Source organism: Microtus pennsylvanicus, chromosome 13, assembly GCF_037038515.1.
Source record: "Microtus pennsylvanicus isolate mMicPen1 chromosome 13, mMicPen1.hap1, whole genome shotgun sequence".
Classification (NCBI taxonomy): Eukaryota; Metazoa; Chordata; class Mammalia; order Rodentia; family Cricetidae; genus Microtus; species Microtus pennsylvanicus.
This window is the reverse complement of record NC_134591.1, coordinates 50,057,935-50,076,105: the sequence shown is the minus strand read 5'-3', so window position 1 is coordinate 50,076,105 and position 18,171 is coordinate 50,057,935. Positions and strand designations below refer to the sequence as shown.

General features: G+C 45.8%; 2 protein-coding genes and 1 pseudogene across 7 annotated transcripts; 1 reads left to right on the top strand and 2 right to left on the bottom strand.

Annotated features, from left to right (window-relative positions):
• Nucleotides 1–2,601: 2,601 nt before the first annotated feature.
• Nucleotides 2,602–8,287, bottom strand: Ccdc163 (CCDC163 homolog). 6 transcript variants are annotated; one of them, XM_075946433.1, is made up of 11 exons: nucleotides 8,236–8,287; nucleotides 7,554–7,664; nucleotides 7,391–7,424; nucleotides 7,038–7,225; nucleotides 6,853–6,934; nucleotides 6,212–6,395; nucleotides 5,596–5,663; nucleotides 4,767–4,834; nucleotides 4,366–4,469; nucleotides 3,550–3,683; nucleotides 2,602–2,852 (listed from the first exon to the last, which is right to left on the bottom strand). In XM_075946433.1, exons 2-11 carry the CDS (start codon nucleotides 7,629–7,631, stop codon nucleotides 2,737–2,739), a joined length of 1,056 nt encoding a protein of 351 aa, XP_075802548.1. In that variant the 5' UTR covers nucleotides 7,632–7,664; nucleotides 8,236–8,287; the 3' UTR covers nucleotides 2,602–2,736. The 6 variants fall into 6 exon arrangements, with proteins under 6 accessions (XP_075802548.1, XP_075802547.1, XP_075802550.1 ...); XM_075946432.1 differs by lacking the exon at nucleotides 8,236–8,287 and having other exon boundaries at nucleotides 7,554–8,022; XM_075946435.1 differs by lacking the exon at nucleotides 8,236–8,287 and having other exon boundaries at nucleotides 3,550–3,611; nucleotides 7,554–8,022.
• On the top strand, nucleotides 8,282–15,374 carry Mmachc (metabolism of cobalamin associated C). Its single transcript, XM_075946441.1, has 4 exons — nucleotides 8,282–8,412; nucleotides 10,961–11,155; nucleotides 11,918–12,070; nucleotides 14,290–15,374. The coding sequence occupies exons 1-4, from the start codon at nucleotides 8,332–8,334 to the stop codon at nucleotides 14,698–14,700; spliced, it is 840 nt and encodes a 279-aa protein (XP_075802556.1). The 5' UTR covers nucleotides 8,282–8,331; the 3' UTR covers nucleotides 14,701–15,374.
• A 1,533-nt stretch (nucleotides 15,375–16,907) lies between these two features.
• LOC142834206 (elongin-B pseudogene) lies at nucleotides 16,908–17,249 on the bottom strand (annotated as a pseudogene).
• Nucleotides 17,250–18,171: the final 922 nt, after the last annotated feature.

Here is an 18,171-nt window from a genome sequence, read left to right as displayed (position 1 = left end):
AGAAAATGCCTCCATCAAATTGGTCTGTAGACAAGTAGGAGGGGGCATTTTCTTGATTAGTGATTGGTGTAGGAGGGCCCTGCCCACTATGGGTGGTGCCACCCCAGGCAGGTGGTCAGGTGGTACTGGATTATATATGTGTGTGTGTGTGTGTGTGTGTGTGTGTGTGTGTGTGTGTGTGTGTGTGTGTGTGTGTGAACTGAGGCCAGGTTGTAGTGGTGAACGCCTTTAATCCCAGCACTGCTGACGCAGGTGGGTCTCTGTGAGTTCAAAGCTAGCTTGGTTTCAGGACAGCCAGGACTACACAAAGATAACCTTATCTGGAAAAACTAAAACAGCTAAGCAAGCCAGTAAACTGTCTTCTCCACATCAGTTCCTACCTCCAGGTCCCTGGCCTCCTTGGGATGCTTTTGGGTGTAGTGTTTTATCACAGCAGTAGAAAAGTAAACTAAGGACCAAACACCAGCCATCAGACATTTTTGTTTTGTTGTCTTTATTGTTAGTTTTGAGACAGGAATGTCTTCCCTCAAACTCCAGATCCTCTGTCTCCACCTCTCTAGTCCTGGGATTACAGGTATACACCACAACACATGGCTTTTTCTTTAAATAAAATCGAATAGAAATGGGCCAGGGGTATAACCTGGTAGTATAACACTTGCCTATCATCAATGAGGTGGGGGTGTTGGAAACACCAAGCAAACTGGTTGGGTATGGCAGCACATACCTATAATCTTAGAATTTAGGCAGTAGAGGCAGGAGGATCAGGAAGTTAAAGGTCACTATGGTAGTTTGAATGAGAAGGGCCCCCATTGGCTCATAAATTGAATATTGATCCCCAATTATTGGTGCTCCTTGGGAAGGACTAGTATGTATGGCCTTGTTAAAGAACGTGTGTCACTGTGGCCATTAAACTTTCAAAAGATCTGCCAGTTCCTGTGTACTCTCTCTGCTTCCTGTCTGTGGACGGGATGTGCTCAGTGCCATGCCTGCCAGCTGCTGCCATGCTCCCTGCCATGATGGTGAAGGACTCCAAACCTCGCTGCTCTCTGGAACTATAATCCCCAAATAAACCCTACATTCTTTTTTTCTCTTCTTCTTCTTCTTCTTCTTCTTCTTCTTCTTCTTCTTCTTCTTCTTCTTCTTCTTCTTCTTCTTCTTCTTCTTCTTCTTCTTCTGCTTCTTCTTCTTCTTCTTCTTCTTTTCATTTTCAGGACAGGGTTTTGAGGCTAGAGAGATGGCTCAGAGGTTAAGAGCACTGACTGCTCTTCCAGAGGTCCTGAGTTCAATTCTTAGCAACCACATGATGCTCACAACCATCGATAATGAGAGAAAAATGTATAACTCGAGTTCAAGAGTATCTGATACCTTCTTCCGGCCCCTGCGGACATTACATATAGATGGTGCACAGACATACATGCAGGTAGAATAACCATATACATAAATTAATTTTTAAAAATGAAAATAGTAGAATTTGAATCACAAGATTTTATATTTCTTCATAAAAGTTATAATAAAACTACTTTTTGCTAGGTGTGGCAGTACACACCTTTAATCATAGCAATAGGAAAGCTGGAGGTAGAAAGATCTCTGTGATTTCAAGGCCAGCCTGGTCTACATAGCAAGTTCCCTGACAGCCAGGGCTACACACAGAGAATCTCAAAAGAAATAAATAAGCCCAGAAGTGGCCAGGTCACCTTTAATCTCAGCACTCCAGAGGCATGGGAAAGCAGATTTCTGTGAGTTCAAGGCCAGCCTGACCTACAAAGTTCTAGGACAGCTAGGGCTGTTAAAAACAAAACAAAAAGAAAAAGAAAAGTTTTAGGGTTTTTCTGTTTGTTTTTGAAGATGACTCAATTTCACAGAAACTGAGAAGCCTGCTACAACCATACAGGCTGAGCTGCTAAGGATGAGGAGGTGTAGAGAATCTGGAGTAAGTCTCAATAAGCTGTAGCACAATTAACAAAAACGCAGACACAGATATTGGGGTTCAACCTGAAGACCAGAAAAGCAAAGCAGCCAGACACTGCCTCTTACCCCTACCACAGTCCGAATAGGGCGATCCTGCCTCCAGGAACCCTCAGAATGAGACTGGCTGAGAGCTGTCTCCTCCTGTCTTGTATTCCTCTCTAGGGCTGGGATTAAAGGCGTGCACCACTATTACCTGGTTTCTATGACAAACTAGTGTGGCTACTTGGATTAAAGGTGTGTGATGTCACTGCATGGTTTGTGAGGCTGACCAGGGTGGTTGTTTTACTTTCCTATCTTTAGGCAAGCTTGATTTACTAAAATACAAATGAAATATCACTACAATAAGCAGTCTGACAGTGTGACTGCCTAGATCTAGTGCCCACCAGGGTACCACACGCTCCTCTGCGATCTCATCAATACTGCCTCAGACCAACATCTGAACCCATTCTACTCACCACAACGGGGAAATCATTGCTTTCCAAGTTCACCTGAACATGGAGTCAAACGTGTATCTATAAATGTCAGAAATCAGAGGCAGAGTTCACAGGAAGCAGTGAGGTGAAAAGGAAATGTCCAGAAGAATCGATCTCATGTGGGTGAAGACACATAGAAAACACACTAGGGACACCAAGCCACTTTATTTTAAATTAGCTGAGTAGCAAGAATGGCTGGAGAGGGAGATGCCTCAGGGAAGAGGGCACATACCAGAGGGGATGAGAAGACTGCCTCGGGTGGATGCTTCATCTAGCTCATCCTTCTTACAAGTCCTTACAGGTCATTCCGCAAGACCTTGGGGCCCTGAAGGAACAGATCCTCTCGCTCAGGGCTGTGGGCATGGGACTGAGAGCTGCTGGGTTCCAGGCTAGAAAGGGTGTTCTCAAGTTCTAAGAGGAAGTAAAATGAAAAACCAACCATTAGCGAGACTGTGATGTGCATAAAACCAGGCCCTGGACATCCTGGAAAGGACGCGCAGGCCTGGTTTGTATGTGCCCATGCACAGGTGCTTCTCACTGAGTACCTGTTTCTGTCCCGAACTGCAATGAATGATGTAATGGGGAATGTAGTGGTACCTGTCTGTAATCCTAGCATTCAGGAACTTGAGGCAGGAAGATTTTGAGTTAAAGAGCAGGCTGGGCTCTATAGCAAACCTGAGCTACAAAGGAAAACCTAGCCTTTAAATAAATATTAAATAACTACTTTGGCTTCTCTTCAAATCATATAAATACTTTGTCTTTCACTAAATAGATATTAAATAACAAAGTAGCTTGCTGGGCAGCGGTGGTGTACATCTTTAATCCCAGCACTTGGGAGGCAGAGGCAGGTGGATCTCTGTGAGTTTGAGGCCAGCCTGTTCTACAGAGTGAGTGCCAAGACAGGCTCCAAAGCTACAGAGAGAAACCCTGTTTCCACAAAAATCAAAAAAATAAACAAAAATAATAATAGTAATAAAGTAGCTTAACTCTCTGTGATATATAAAAAGGGCAGATGGACTCACACAGAAAAGGACTATGCCCAACAACAGACAGCTGCATTCAGGCACCATGCAGATGCAGCCCCCCCCCCCCCAAGAACTGTCCTTACCCCTATCTAGTTTCCTTAAAAGTTCCCAGCTACGGTCACAGTCTGGAAGACTGACTTCAGAGCTAGATGAAGAAAGAGACATGGCGAAGATGGTGGCCAGAGGCAGCTTAGATTGCCGGGCATGAACAGAGGTCCTAGAAGGAACAATCAGAGGCAAAGAAAGTGATGGATCTAGGACTCTTCCAGCATAAAACTGTCTTCCTTTCTGAGGTCAGGATTCCAGACTCCCACCTTGCTTCCCCCATTATCACTCACACACTCTTAGATATATCCCAGCTCTGAATCAAATGACGAATGACTAACACTGGGAGCAGCAGGATGGCTCAGCTAATCAATGTGCCCTCCATCAAGACTAGCAACCTAAGGTTGATCCTGAAACCCACGTGGTAGAAGTGATTCCTACTGGTCTTCTGACCTCCACATGTACTTCATGATACATACATGCCTATACACATGCAGACTAAATAAACAGATTACAAAAAAATTTTAGTAATACAGGTGAGCTAAAGACATAAAAAAATTAAATAACAAAAGCTGGGTCTAGCAACATATACCTGTACCACCTGCACTTGGGAGGGAGAAGCAGAACAATCAGGAGTTCAAGGACAGCCTAAGTTAGCATGTCCACTGTTGTTCTTATGAATACAACCCCAGATACTCAGACCCACCACCCCAACCAATCCTGGCCAAAATTGCCATTGCCACTCTTATGAATACAACCCCAGATACTCATATCATGACCAAATTTAGGATAGCTGTACTTTGACCCCTGTGACACAAATCCCCTCTACTGCCACAGCACACACAACTTCTGACCTGAGGAGGTAGGGCTCCTCCTTCTGGGCATCAAGGGCCTCTGTCCTGGTAACCTCCAAAGTCTGAACCTTGCTCTTCGGGTCACTCTGCAGGTGTTCCAAGGACTGCCAGACCATGATGCAGAAGGAGGACTAAATCTCTCCCTTTCCAACAGAAACTCCCTCCCCAAACTCCACTCCTCAGCACGTGAGAGCCTTCGCACAGGTGAGGTCAGTGACTCATGTTTACAGCAAAGACTGGGAGAATCGCTTTGGAGGGATACGGAATCAGCATGCAGAAGGATGATGGGGATCGAGATGGGGGTGGGAGAAGATATCTAGATCTTTCTGTAGAGCGGGACAGACAAGAAGGATGGGGACTCCATGAAGAAATATGTGAAGATTGGTCTATGCCTGTCCTACCTTCCAGCTGCGGGCCTGAACCTGGCGCCCATCAGCCATCTGTTTCAGCAATAACTCCTGATGCTGGCCTGAAAATGAGACAGACTATGAGGGCCAATTCTCTAACTTCATTCCTTCTTCTTCACTGCATTGCAACTGGACTGGCAGAAGAAACAGACAAACATGTTCTGGTCCAGTGGCTGGAAAGATTCCAAGCTGAGGAGAAGAGACTAAATTCAAACCATGAGAAACAAAAACCAGAATATATTGCCAAAGGTCAGGGGTGTAACTTGGTGGTGAAGTACATGCATAGCAAGTACAAGGCCCTGTATGTGATACCCAGCATCACACTATGTATAAACCACAGAAACACAAATAATTTGCCTGGTGGTGCCATATGCCTTTAATCCCAGCATTTGGGAGGCAGAGACAGTGTGTTTCTGTGAGTTCAAAGCCAGCTGGTTCACACAGTAAGTTTTAAGATAGTCAAGGCGATACAGAGACCCTGTCTCAAAAAATTAAAAAATGATAATAATAACTTGCCAGACTTTTCAACAACTCAAAAGGGTAGACTCTGGTCAGTTACTGGAAGATATTCCAGGGGCTGGAGAGATGACTCAGAGGTTAAGAGCACTGGCTGTTCTTCCAGAGGTTCTGAGTTCAGTTCCCAGCAACCACATGATGGCTCACAACCATCTGTAATGAGATCTGGTGCCTCTTCTGGCCTGCAGACATATATACAGACAGAACACTGTATACATAATAAATAAATAAACAAACAAACAAATAAATAAATCTTTAGGAAAAAAAAAAGAAGAAGCTATTCCAGAAAGAGGGACAAGGAACTTACTCAGCTGGTCTCGAAGCAACTTCAGTTCCTCCCGAAGAATCTCTGACTCTTCCCACAAAAGCTGGTGCCTACATGAGTGACAGCAGTGTCATTCTAGAATCAAATAACAAACCCAAAGTAGCTGGAGATTACAGTCCAATGCTAAGGGTGTCTACCTACCATGAACAAGGCCAAGGGTCAATATTCAACATCACAGAAAAATAAATTGAGGAAGCTAAACTTCTGACATACCAAGGGTTCAGAAGCCTCAAAAGATGGCTCAGTGGTTATGAGAATTTGTTGCTCTTAAAGAAAATCCAGCATCCACATGGATGGCTCAAAACCATCTTTAACTCCAGTTCCAGAGGATTCAACAGACATGCATGTGCTGCACAAACATGCATGCAGGTAAAACATGTACATAATTGTTTTCCCTTGTCCTTTCTGGTTTTCTGAGACAAGGTCTCACTATGTGGCCCTAGTTGGCCTACAACTCAATATGTACAGCAGGCTGGTCTCAAACTCACAGAGAATTGCCACTCTCTGACTCCTGAGCACTAGAATGAAAGGTGTGCAACACCAGGAAATAAACCTTAAAGGAAGAAAGGATGGAAAAGATGTCTTGCCCATCACTTACTCACTCTGCAGCTCTTTGTGGAAGCCTCTGGCACTACTGAACTTTTCCGGTCTCGTTTTCATTTGGATTTGGACTAGCTCTTGAACCTGGTTCCGAAGGCCCTGTAGTTCCTTTCTCAGCCCTTCCACGCGTTGCTCCAGAAGGGCTCTCCCTTTTGGGCCCTCCTGAAGCAATTTCAGTGATGCTGTAGTGGGACAAGTGAAGGCAGACTGCCCTAAGAGTGTTGAAAATCAAAACATATGCACATACAAAAGCTACATAGCAAAACTGTGGGTACCTATATAAAGCTGTGTGGGGCTGAAGAGACAGCTCAACCACTAAAGGCTAAGCTTCCCAACCAAAAGTTATACGTAGATCAGCAGGAGAGCATAGCTCAGCATGCACAAAACTCCAGTTTTAATTTAAAACTCTGGGGCTGGAGAGATGGCTCAGAGGTTAAGAGCATTGCCTGCTCTTCCAAAAATCCTGAGTTCAATTCCCAGCAACCACATGGTGGCTCACAACCATCTGTAATGGAGTCTGGTGCCCTCTTCTGGACTTCAGGCATACACACAGAATAGTGTATACATAATAAATATTTTTTAAAAATTAAAAAATAAAACTCTGTATACTGTACATGAAGAGAAGAAGTGGCCCAATACCTTCTAGAGCACTGATCTTGTTCATCTGCTGCTCCCGATCCTTCAACAAATTCTGCACAGCATGCCTTAGAGCCTCAGTCACCTACCCAAGTAGAGAAAGCCAGGAACTACTTTCTAAGTTATTTCCCCAAATCCTGATATTATTCTTTTACACTGCCACTACACACAAACACCTAATACCTCACCTGAGCCTGAGACTGAAGCTGGGATCGGAGTTTAGTGACTTCATCCCAGAGAGATGATGAGCTGTGAGATTCGGTGCAGCTTAGTCTCTCTCCACGAATGGGAGTCTTTAGAGCCCAAGGCTGAGGAGCTTGAGCCTCTGGCTGAGGAGGCAAGTGATGAGGGGAAATCCAGGTGTCAGCCAGGTCCCCTATTGAAGGAATAAGGAAAGGACAAGAACAGGGTCTGTCTGTGTAGGAAACTAGAGTTCCAGACGGGAAGTAGCTGGAATTTGTACAGAATCGTAGATGATAGAGGCAGGCACTGGAAGAAGGTCTTGAAAAGAGAAAAGGCTGGGAGAGAGAACAACACTTACCTGTGGAGGAAACTCGAAGAGGATACAAACTCTGCTACAAAAGAAAACAGTTCCACAAACCAGTGAGCGCTCAGTGTCCTTTAGCCTATGCCCTAGCCTAGCTTCCCAATAGAGAAGGGTGAACTCTGGGAGGGCTGGAGGGGAGGTTCCTGTGCCTCCTCACCTTAATCCGGGCCATATTTTCATCAGTTGAAGTGAGAACTGCATGAAGCTGATCAGACCAGCTAGGGCTCCTATTCATCCTGGAACACTGAGGACTACGTTCCTGCTCACTCTTCCCACACCGAGATATCCGCGGTGCAGGCCAGGAAAAGCCAGAGTGTTACATGGAAAGAGGAAAGTGGGAGGGGGATACTAAGGCTATTGATGTAGTACCACAGCAAAACCGCGAATCTGGAACTAGGGAACGTGTTCTTGGGGAAGTGGGAAAAAAAAGCAGAATACTCTAAAATACAGATATCAAATGAGGGTACAATGAGCCGAATCTTGACTTCAACCTCCCCAAATCAAGGACGCTAGAACTGTGTCAAAGTCTGTCAGTCGCAACTACCGCCCGCAAGTTCAAACTCAGGTGGGCGGAGAATGACATTTAAGAGCGGGTGCCGCAGCGACACCCGGGAAACTGAGTCCGCTTCTTGCCGAGACAACAGGCAATAGAGGGCGGAAATACGTTTCCCTGGAAGCGCCCCCGTACGTTCATACACACATATACACACACACCCGTGAAGCTTGTCGGGACATGGAGTCTTATAGACTCTGTTACATTTCGGCTCCGAGGACCGAAGGAACTATTTATACCAAAATGCATCGTGCAGAGTCAATTGAATCCGTTACTGGTCCCTTACCTCCTGGGAAATGTAGTCCAGCCCTGCTTGACGCGCACAAACTCAAACTAACTATGAGACTCCATTTCCCAGCAAGCTCAGCGTTCAGCGTGCGGTATGGAGCCGCATGTCGCAGAACTGAAGCAGAAGATTGAGGACACCTTATGTCCTTTTGGCTTCGAGGTTTACCCCTTCCAGGTTGGTTTGTCTTCCCTGTGTTCTTAGTACCAGCACTATGATTGGTCTTGGCGGCAAAACCGTGAGGCCCGGTGAGCCCTTCTTATCCAACCCAGCCTCCTACCGCGGCCATCTAACGACCCATTCTCCGAGTCGTAGTGTGAAATGGGGCTTGGTTAAAAAGATAAACAGCCACATGTTTACCCTTTTACCTCTTTATGTTGTCAAACAAATGAATTGGATACAACCCACGATTTCTAACTTCTCATCTCCGTAATTTACAGGGAAAATGTCCCCCTATGGAACCGGAATCACCGGACGCTTCCAAAGGAGTTAGGAGACAGAGAGGTCAAAGTTTGGAAGGTTGGCATGGCTGTTAGGTCAGATGAAGAGAGAAGAGTATTTCTGATGTCGAACAAGACACAATTGACTAGTTTGTTCCGTCAGTCAACAGAAGGCTAATTCATAGTGTTACTAGCCATCAATACAGGACTAGCTTAGAAATTCCTCACGCTCGCCTGGTACAGAAGTCTCTGTGACTCCCGTCCCTCTCTATCCGTCCCAGCCCCGCCTGATCCCACACTTTTCTCCCACAGTACTGAGCGAACAAGATATGCTTAGGACACAAACCTAAACTAAAGTCATCCTTACTCCTTAGACCTATCTTATAGACTTCCCATTTCCCACCCATTCCCTTGAGCTGTCCACAGCAAGGCTTAGAATAGGGTACTATAGAGAACTAAGCTAAGGCTAGCTTAAAAGCACTTACAGGAAGGGGGAAAAAATGAAATTGAACCTATGGAAGATGTAGCTCGGTGAGGAAAAAGAATGAAACTGAGAGCTGAGGCTGTAACTCAGTGATAGCATGCTGGGTTAGTACCGGCAGGGCTCTGGCTTTAATCTCAAGCACCAGCACAAAAAAACAAGCAGAACAAAGAACTGACGAAAAGATGGATTGAAAGGAAGGAGGATTGTGTACATCCTAGAGTAAGAAAAGTGTGTGTGTGTGTGTGTGTGTGTGTGTGTGTGTGTGTGTGTGTGTGTGTGAAGTCTGGGTAATGGAAACTAACGCACTGAATGGTTAGCTGTAGTTCTGTCTGTTAACAGGTCCTGCTACTCACCTTCCCAGTTCTACATCCAGCAGCCACCATGACTATCCCTGAATCTTCCAGACTTGTAGTTTTCAGCCCGGCAGCCTATCCTGTATGCCAGAACAGTTCTCTCAATAGGATTAGCATAGTCTCCTTGCTCCCATCTTGCCTCCAGTCCATTCTCTACACTGAAACCAGGTCTTTCTAAACTATCGGCCACTTTACTCTTTTAAGTTAAGTGGTTCCTCACTGTCACCAAATTGGAGTCATTGTTTTAAGTTGTCATTTAAGGCCAGGCACAATCTCACTCCTACGAATCTCTCAAACCTTTTCTCCCTAGTACAGACCCTTCCCTTCCACCAGACCAGATAGTCTGCTCTTCTCCAACGTGCTTAGTACATTTATTTCTTTTCTTTGTTTTTTGTTTTTGTTTTCTTCTCTCTTTTTTTTTTCTTTAGTGTTTAGAGACAGGGTCTCCCTGTTTAGTCCTGGCTGTCCTGGAACTCATTCTGTGGACCAGGCTGGCCTCTAACTCAGAAATCCACCTGCCTCTTTGCCACCCCCTTCCCCCACAGGGCTGGGATTAAAGGTGTGTGCCACCACAGCCCAGTGAGCCAAGTGCATGTTTTTTTTGTTTTTTGTTTTTGTTTTTTCGAGACAGGGTTTCTCTGTGGCTTTGGAGCCTGTCCTGGAACTAGCTCTGTAGACCAGGCTGGTCTCGAACTCACAGAGATCCTCCTGCCTCTGCCTCCCGAGTGCTGGGATTAAAGGCGTGTACCACCATCGCCCGGCCTGCATGTTTTTTTTTTTTATTGCTTTTATTGAGCTCTACATTTTTCTCTGCTCCCCTCCCTTCTTCCTTTCTCCCCTTCTACCAGGACACAGTGCATCTTTACCTGGCAAAGATACAGAGCGAGACCCTGTGTTAAATAAACAAACAGAGAGCCGGGCGTTGGTGGCGCACGCCTTTAATCCCAGCACTCGGGAGGCAGAGGCAGGCGGATCTCTGTGAGTTCGAGACCAGCCTGGTCTACAGAGCTAGTTCCAGGACAGGCTCCAAAACCACAGAGAAACCCTGTCTCAAAAAAAAAAAAACAAAAAAAAACAAACAGAGGACAGATTCTCTATCCCCACATCAACCTTCAGTTTCCTCACCAGCCCCCGAGACTGGAGTTCAGTTTCTTTCGAATGTCAGAATACTAATCTGGTCTGCTATAGGACTGGTTATAAGTGCAGTGTCTCTTTCTGTTTATTCTAGTTTGTTCATAAACTCCTTCCTAGGCTAAGTCCCTGCCAATTGCAGACAGATTGCCCATACAAGTTTACTATGCACACATGACATAGCATCAGTGAATTCTTGGAGTAAATGAAATGGACTTGGTTGCAGAATGTATGAACCCTTGAATACAAAGCCAAGATATGGGCCTGGTTAAGGCCCAAGCTGCTTGCCAACCAGACCTGAATTTTCTGTGTTCCAGGTGAAATGGTACAATGAACTCCTGCCTCCAGCCTTCCACTTGCCCTTCCCAGGACCTACCCTGGCCTTCGTGGTACTCAGCACACCTGCTATGTTTGACAAAGCCCTCAAACCCTTCTTAAAGAGCTACCAGCCCCAACCGCTAAGAGACCCTGTGGATCAGTGCGTGTCCTACCACCTGAGAAGTGTTACCGAGGTGAGGCTCAACTTCCCTTCAACTCCCAGTCCTGCCTCTGCTTCCCTATTGATCAAGCTCAGTGCAGGATCTAGGCTTAGAGTTAGGAGCTGTAACATTCTGTAACTGCTTCCTGTTCTGCCTTCTTATACTCGGGTTTCACCCTTTCTTTTAGCAGACTCCCCATCTGAAGTCAGTTGTGTGGGTGACTACACTAACGGACACCTGTGAACCTCATACTAGTTTTAATCTCTAATTGGAATATGAGTAATTCCTACATCTTTTATGCTTTGTTCTGTGCTTACAAGCTCTGTGCTGTCTTCTGAGCCTTTTGAAGTCAGAATAGAATTTCCCAGCCTCTACTCATTTATATACACATAAATTGTACATATAATTTCTAGGATCTACCCACCCTAGATTTGTGCAAGACAAGGCTCAATAACTCCTGATAATAGAGGCTTCTAAGCAAGATCTTTTGTATTTCCCTTCCTGCACAGGCCTTTCTGAGAGGGCAGAGAACTTCAACTTCTTTCACTTAGCTTCTTAGGTTAAAGTTATGTTTTCCCTTGAAATGTGGCTTTTAATGGAGAGTTCCAGCAGTAGGAAGGTAAAGGCAAGATTATCGTCTTTGCAATGTATAGCAGGTTCAAGGCCATTCTGACCTTGTCTCAAAAAACCAAACCATGGGCTTATGAGACAGGACCATGTTAATACACATCTTAGGCCTTCGTGGAACAGTCCTGACTCCCATCATGCTAACAGGAGCCCCTTATTCTGTTCCAGAAGTTTCCAGAACTGCAAATAGAAGTCATTGCTGACTATGAGATCCACCCCAACCGGCGCCCTAAGATTCTAGCCCAGACTGCAGCCCATGTGGCCGGGGCTGCTTACTACTACCAACGACAAGATGTGGATGCTGACCCATGGGGGACCAAGGTTAGAGAATACATGTGAATGAATGAGTGGGGACTGAGAGAAAATTAGTAAAAGCCCCTCCAAGTATCCCTAGAGGTTCCACATTACATCACCTTCCTTTCCTGACGTTGATACATAACCCAGGACAAAGTATCTGTGGTGCTGACAAATAGGCCGCCTGCTTTCTGGTTTGCCTGAGGACATCACAGTTCAAAACCTTGGGCTCTTTTAATATTTTAAAAATCTCTCTTTCAGCCGGGTGGTGGTGACGCACTCCTTTAATCCTAGCACTCGGGAGGCAGAGGCAGGCAGATTTCTGTGAGTTCAAGGCCAGCCTGTTGTACAAGGGCTACTTCCAGGACAGGCACCAAGCTACAGAGAGAGCTTGTCTCATAACAAAACAAAACAAAACAAAACAAAACAAAAAAATCTCTCTGGAGAAATGGTTTAGCAGTTAAGAGCACTGACTGCTGCTCTTCCAGAGGTCCTGAGTTCAATTCCCAGCAACTGTATAATGGCTCACAACAATCTGTAATGAGATCTGGTGCCCTCTTCTGGCATGCAGGCATACATGGGAGCAGAACACTGTATGCATTAAAAAAAATAAAATAAGTCAGGCAATGGTGGCACACGCCTTTAATCCCAGCACTAGGGAGACAGATGCAGGAAGATCTCTGTGATTTGAGGCCAGCCTGGTAGACAAAGTGAGTTCTAGGACAGGCTCCAAACTACAGAGAAACCCTATCTCAAAAAAAAAAAAAAACTAAATAAATAAATCTTAAAAAATTTTTTTTTACTGTGTTCTGCATGCCCTTATGGAGACCAAAGGACAATTTCTACAGTCAGGTCTCTCCTTCCACCATGTGGGTCCCTGGGGATGAACTGAGGTTGTAAGGCTTGGCTGCAATCACCTTCCCTCACTGAGTCACCTCACCTCTTCCTGCTCTATTTTTGTTTTTGAGACAAGGTCTCGCTACACTTCTGGCTGTCTTGGAACTCCCTGGGTAGGCTGGCCTTGAACTCCTTGAGATACCTTTGCCATAGGAGTACTGGGATTTAAAGCACAGGCAGCCAAGCCAGACAGAATCTGTTTTGTTTGTTTTGGGGAGAGGATTTATCTGTGTGAACCTGGCTATTCTGGAACTGTGTAGACCAGGTTGACCTCAAACTCACAAAAAACTCCAGCCTTTACCTCCCGAGGGTTGGGTGTATACAACCACTGCCCAGCTTGCCTGCTTTGTTCTTTTTTTGTTTTGTTTTGTTTTTTGAGACAGGGTTTCTCTGTGGCTTTGGAGCCTGTCCTGGAACTAGCTCTGGTGACCAGGCTGGTCTCGAACTCACAGAGATCCGCCTGCCTCTGCCTCCCAAGTGCTGGGATTAAAGGTGTGCTCCACCATCGCCCGGCGCCTGCTTTGTTCTTAAAACTTTGTGTTTCCTGCCTGTCTTGGAAAATTCAGGGGCAGAGTAATCCAAGACAAGGCTCAAGGGAGCCCTTCCTTATTCTGTAGAATGTTTTTGAGTAGGTGGTGAAGAGAAGGACAGGACAGTGAGGTGGGGGTAAAGGCACTGTGTGCCACACCAGCATACCAACCTGAGTTTGACCCCTGGGACCCATGTAAAGGAGAGAGAGCCAAATCCATGAGACTGTCCTCTGAGCTGCATAGGTACATTCATATATGCACAGTAATAATTTCTTAAAAATCAGGAAAAGAGCCAGGCAGTGGTGGCGAACGCCTTTAATCCCAGCACTCGGGAGGCAGCACTCGGGAGGCAGAAGCAGGCGGATCTCTGGGAGTTCGAGGCCAGCCTGGTCTACAAGAGCTAGTTCCAGGACAGGCTCCAAAGCTACAGAGAAACCCTGTCTCCAAAAACAAAACAAAACAACAACAACAACAACAAAAAAAAAATCAGGAAAAGAGCCAGGTGGTGGTGGAACTCCTAGCACTCGGGAGGCAGAGGCAGGGGGATCACTGTGAGTTTAAGGTCATCCTGGTCTGAGTGGGAAGTAAGTGAGCAAAAATAGGAACTGGCGAGATTAGCCAAAATTTAGGGCCATTTGTTGCTCTTGCAGACTGGCATTCATCACCCACAGGGCTGGCTGCTCACCCTCTGCTGGTCTCTGTAGGTACTGCTTGCACATAAAAATAAATTGAAGGAAAAAAAAAGCTTGCAATAATGATAGTTGGACTTAGTGTCAAAATGGCCTCTGTAACTCTGCTTTTCTTTTCCCTTCTCCCCAGCACATAGCAGGTGTGTGCATACACCCCCGATTTGGTGGCTGGTTTGCTATCCGAGGGGTAATGTTGCTGCCAGGGATTGAAGTGCCAAATTTGCCACCCAGAAAGCCCCCTGATTGTGTGCCTACAAGAGCTGGCCGCATCACTCTGCTTGAAGGCTTCAATTTCCATTGGCGTGACTGGACCTACCGGGATGCCGTGACTCCTGCAGAACGGTACTCAGAAGAGCAGAAGATCTACTTTTCCACCCCACCTGCACAACGTTTGGCCGTATTAGGCTTCGCCCAACCCTTGGAACACCCTAGCACTACATCTGAGCGTCCCAGTTCCATGCTTACCAAGCCTCAGAATTCCAGCAGAGCACGAAGCTGGCTTAGCCCCAGTGTCTCACCACCTCTCTCCCCTGGCCCTTGATACCTTTCCCTTGTGGGCTCCCACTTCGGTAGATTTATTTGGGGTAGAACTTGGTTTTTCAAGAGGCACTTTTTTTTAGTTTTTCAAAACAAGGTTTTTCTGCGTGGCAATGGCTATCCTGGAACTCACTCTGTAGACCAGGCTAGCCTCCAATTCGGAGATCTGCCTGCCTCTGCCTCCTGAGTGTTGGGATTAAAGATGTGTGAAAGAAACACATTTATTTTGACTATTTCCCAAAGCTCGTCAAAGAGAGTCATGACTCAATTTACATTGGTCAAGAAAAACACATTCAAGACAGACTCAAAATCGGTAGGTGCCTTCAAATATTGGACTCAAGCCTGTTGTATTTTTGGGCAGTACTGCGAGATAATATTTAGAGGTGTGGTTCTCAATCTTCCTAATGCAGTTCCTAATGTTGTGGTAACCCCCAACAATGAAATCACTTTCATTGTTATTCAAATAAGTGATTTTGTTGTTATGAATCATAATGTAAATGTTTTCCCAATGGTCTTAGGCTACCCCTGTTAAAGTCTCCTCCAACCACCTAAATGGGTCTTCACCCACAGGCAGAGAATTGCTGATTTAGAGGATCCTAGGGGTATACACCCTTTAAATGGTACCCACCACATAGGGCTAAGCTAAGTAATTATTTAAATAAACTACTTTGAAACTAACCTATAGTAGTGATGTTATTACTAAAGTCTTAAAGAATCTTACCATCAAGCCTGCCATCCGTCCTCATGGAAGGAGAGAACTGACTCCCGGAAGCTGTACTCTAACCCCATATACACTGATGTACCCCTCTCCCCATGAACATGTGATTTAAGAGGAAGAAAAGAGAAATGGTCAAGGGCTGGAGAGTTGGCTCATTGGTAAGAGCACTGGTAAGAGCTCTTCCACAGGTCCTGAGTTCAATTTCCAGCAACCATATGGTGGCTCACAACCATCTGTAACGATATCTGGTGCCCTCTTCTGGCCTGCATGTCTATCTGCAGGCAGAACACTGCATACATAATAAAAGTAAAAAGAAACAGTTCTTTACTCCCAGAACTCTGAGATGAGTGCAAGATTAAAGCCAACCTAGGCTGCAAGGCAAGACTGCATTTGTGTGTAGGCCAGAAGCAGGCCTTAGTCTTCTTGAGGCTGGAATTTAGAGGCAGTTGGGAGCCATGTGCTGTGTGTTGAGACAATGCCCCTGAACCTGATGCTTATTTTGAGGTTTGCTAACCAGCAATCTACCTGTCTCCCCTGCATTTAGATAACAAACACACAGCGTTGGTCCTGGCATTTTTAGGTGGTTTTTGGGGACTGGACTCAGACCCCCGTGCTTGCACTGTGTTCTGCCCACAGTGTGTTCTACACTTGGTCACAATGAGTTTACTAACCCTGTAGCCACCACGGGTACTGACCAAGAGCCAAATAGTAAGATCATCAAATCAGCTGTTCAGGAAATCTTAGCCATGCTGGAGTTCTGGGCAGGGCAGAGTGGAGTTCTCTCCGCACAGCCGATGCTTTCTTTTGCCTTCACTTCTCTGGTGCTGGGATTACAGGTGCATCCCACACCATTTATGTGGCAGCAGGCTTAGAAAACAGGGGACTTTGTCCACACCATGCAAACTCTTCATTTCTGTCAACTTGACAGTAAACCATTGTCACCTAGGAGAGGAAACCCCAACTGAGGAACTGCCTAGATCAGACTGGCTTGTGGGGATTTTGTGTGTGTGTGTTTTTTTTTTGTGTGTGTGTCGGAGGAGGAGAGGCTAATTGACTTAGAAGGGTCCAGTCCACTGTAGGGCAGCAGTTGGTCCTGGAGAGACAAGTAACTTTTTTTTTTAACATGATGGTAGGAAAGAACCAACTTTTGCAAGCTGTTCTCTGACCTCAACCTAAGAGCAGCCTTGAGACATACGCTACCACACACATAGATGCACACAAAATAATAAATGAAATACTTAAAGTTGCCAGGCATAGTCGCATGTATCTTTAATCCAGCACTCGAGACAGAGGCAGGAAGAGATCCACTTGCGTTTGAGACTAGCCTGATCTACATTGTGAGTTCCAAGAACAACCAAGTACACATAATGAGATCCTGTCTACACATAATGAGATCCTGTTTTTTGATTTTCTTTTTGACAGCCAAATCTTTATTAAGGGAATTGGTCTCTGGGGATTGGAGGGTGGACCTGGGGCCCTCACTACACAGCTTGTTAATCGTCACTGTCACCAGAATCCTGTGGCTTCATCGCATATGGACGCTCTGGAGGGTTGGAGAAGGGCTCAATGTGCAGGGCTTCAAAGGCATCATCCTCTCGTAAGACCAGGCCCACTGTGGCTGGGGCCTGTGGCTCTGCTGTCAGCCTAGTGAAGCCACACTCGCCCAGAGTTTTCCCATCATCAAGGAGCTGGTCGTCCTTGTACAGCCGCTGCTCATCTGGTGGCCACTTAAGGATGCTCTCAACGATGCGCTTCAGATCGAATACGGTACTCGACTCCTTGGCATCCGTGAAGATGGTGGTCTTGTGGCGCCAGATCATGAGAAACACATCCATCCCAGAGGCTGCTTCTGGCTCCACACACCGGCACAGCCAACTCAGTCCCGAGATCCTTTTTTTAATATATCAACTTAAATAAAACTCACCGTGGGTTGGATTTAAGAAAGGTTGTTTTGTATTAAAACATGCATTCATTAGTTAGAGGAATCAGGTACTTGAGCCATAGTGAGCATGTGGAGGTGAGAAGAAAACTTGGAGTTCAATCCTTCCACACACTGAGCTTTTGTTGTTGGTTTTTTTCAAGACAGGGTTTCTCTGCTTAGCTGTTCTGGTTGACCTGGAACTCCCTTTGTAAGTGTAATGTCTGTCCTGTCCCTTCAAGAGACAAGCCCCGCCCTCCCAAGTCTGCACAGGCAACAGAATCTTCCTTCTGCTTCCTGCCTGCAAGCTCTCCCTTTCCTCCCTCCCTAAGAGGTAGTTTCTCCTCCTTCTCCTCTCCTCTCCCCCCCTACACCCGCTCTCTGTTTCTCTCTCTCTGCCTCTTTCTCCTCGTTCCCCTTCTCCCTCCCTCTCCCTGTCCCCTTCCCTTCCATAATCCACTAAACAAATATCCAACCTCAGTCTTGCATGCTGTGCCCATCCATCTCTGTCTCTCACCCACCATAGCTCCTCTGGGACCTGGTTATCTGCCAAAGTCTCTCACCTGTTGTGTGGCTCCCTGCCTGGGACACTCTGCCTACCCTCAGGGAACTGTGCAGCATTTTAGTTTTACAATTACAATAAACCAGGTTGATCTTGATCTCACAGAAATCTGCCCGCCTCTGTATCTAGACATGTGCCACCATGACCAGCTGCCACCCTTGAGATTTTAAATCTGAAAAGAATTTTTTGTTTTTTATTTTTTTTATAATGCAAAAACTGGTAGATTTTATTGTGCAAGAAACAACTTGTGCAAAAACTTACATTTCTATACATGGAA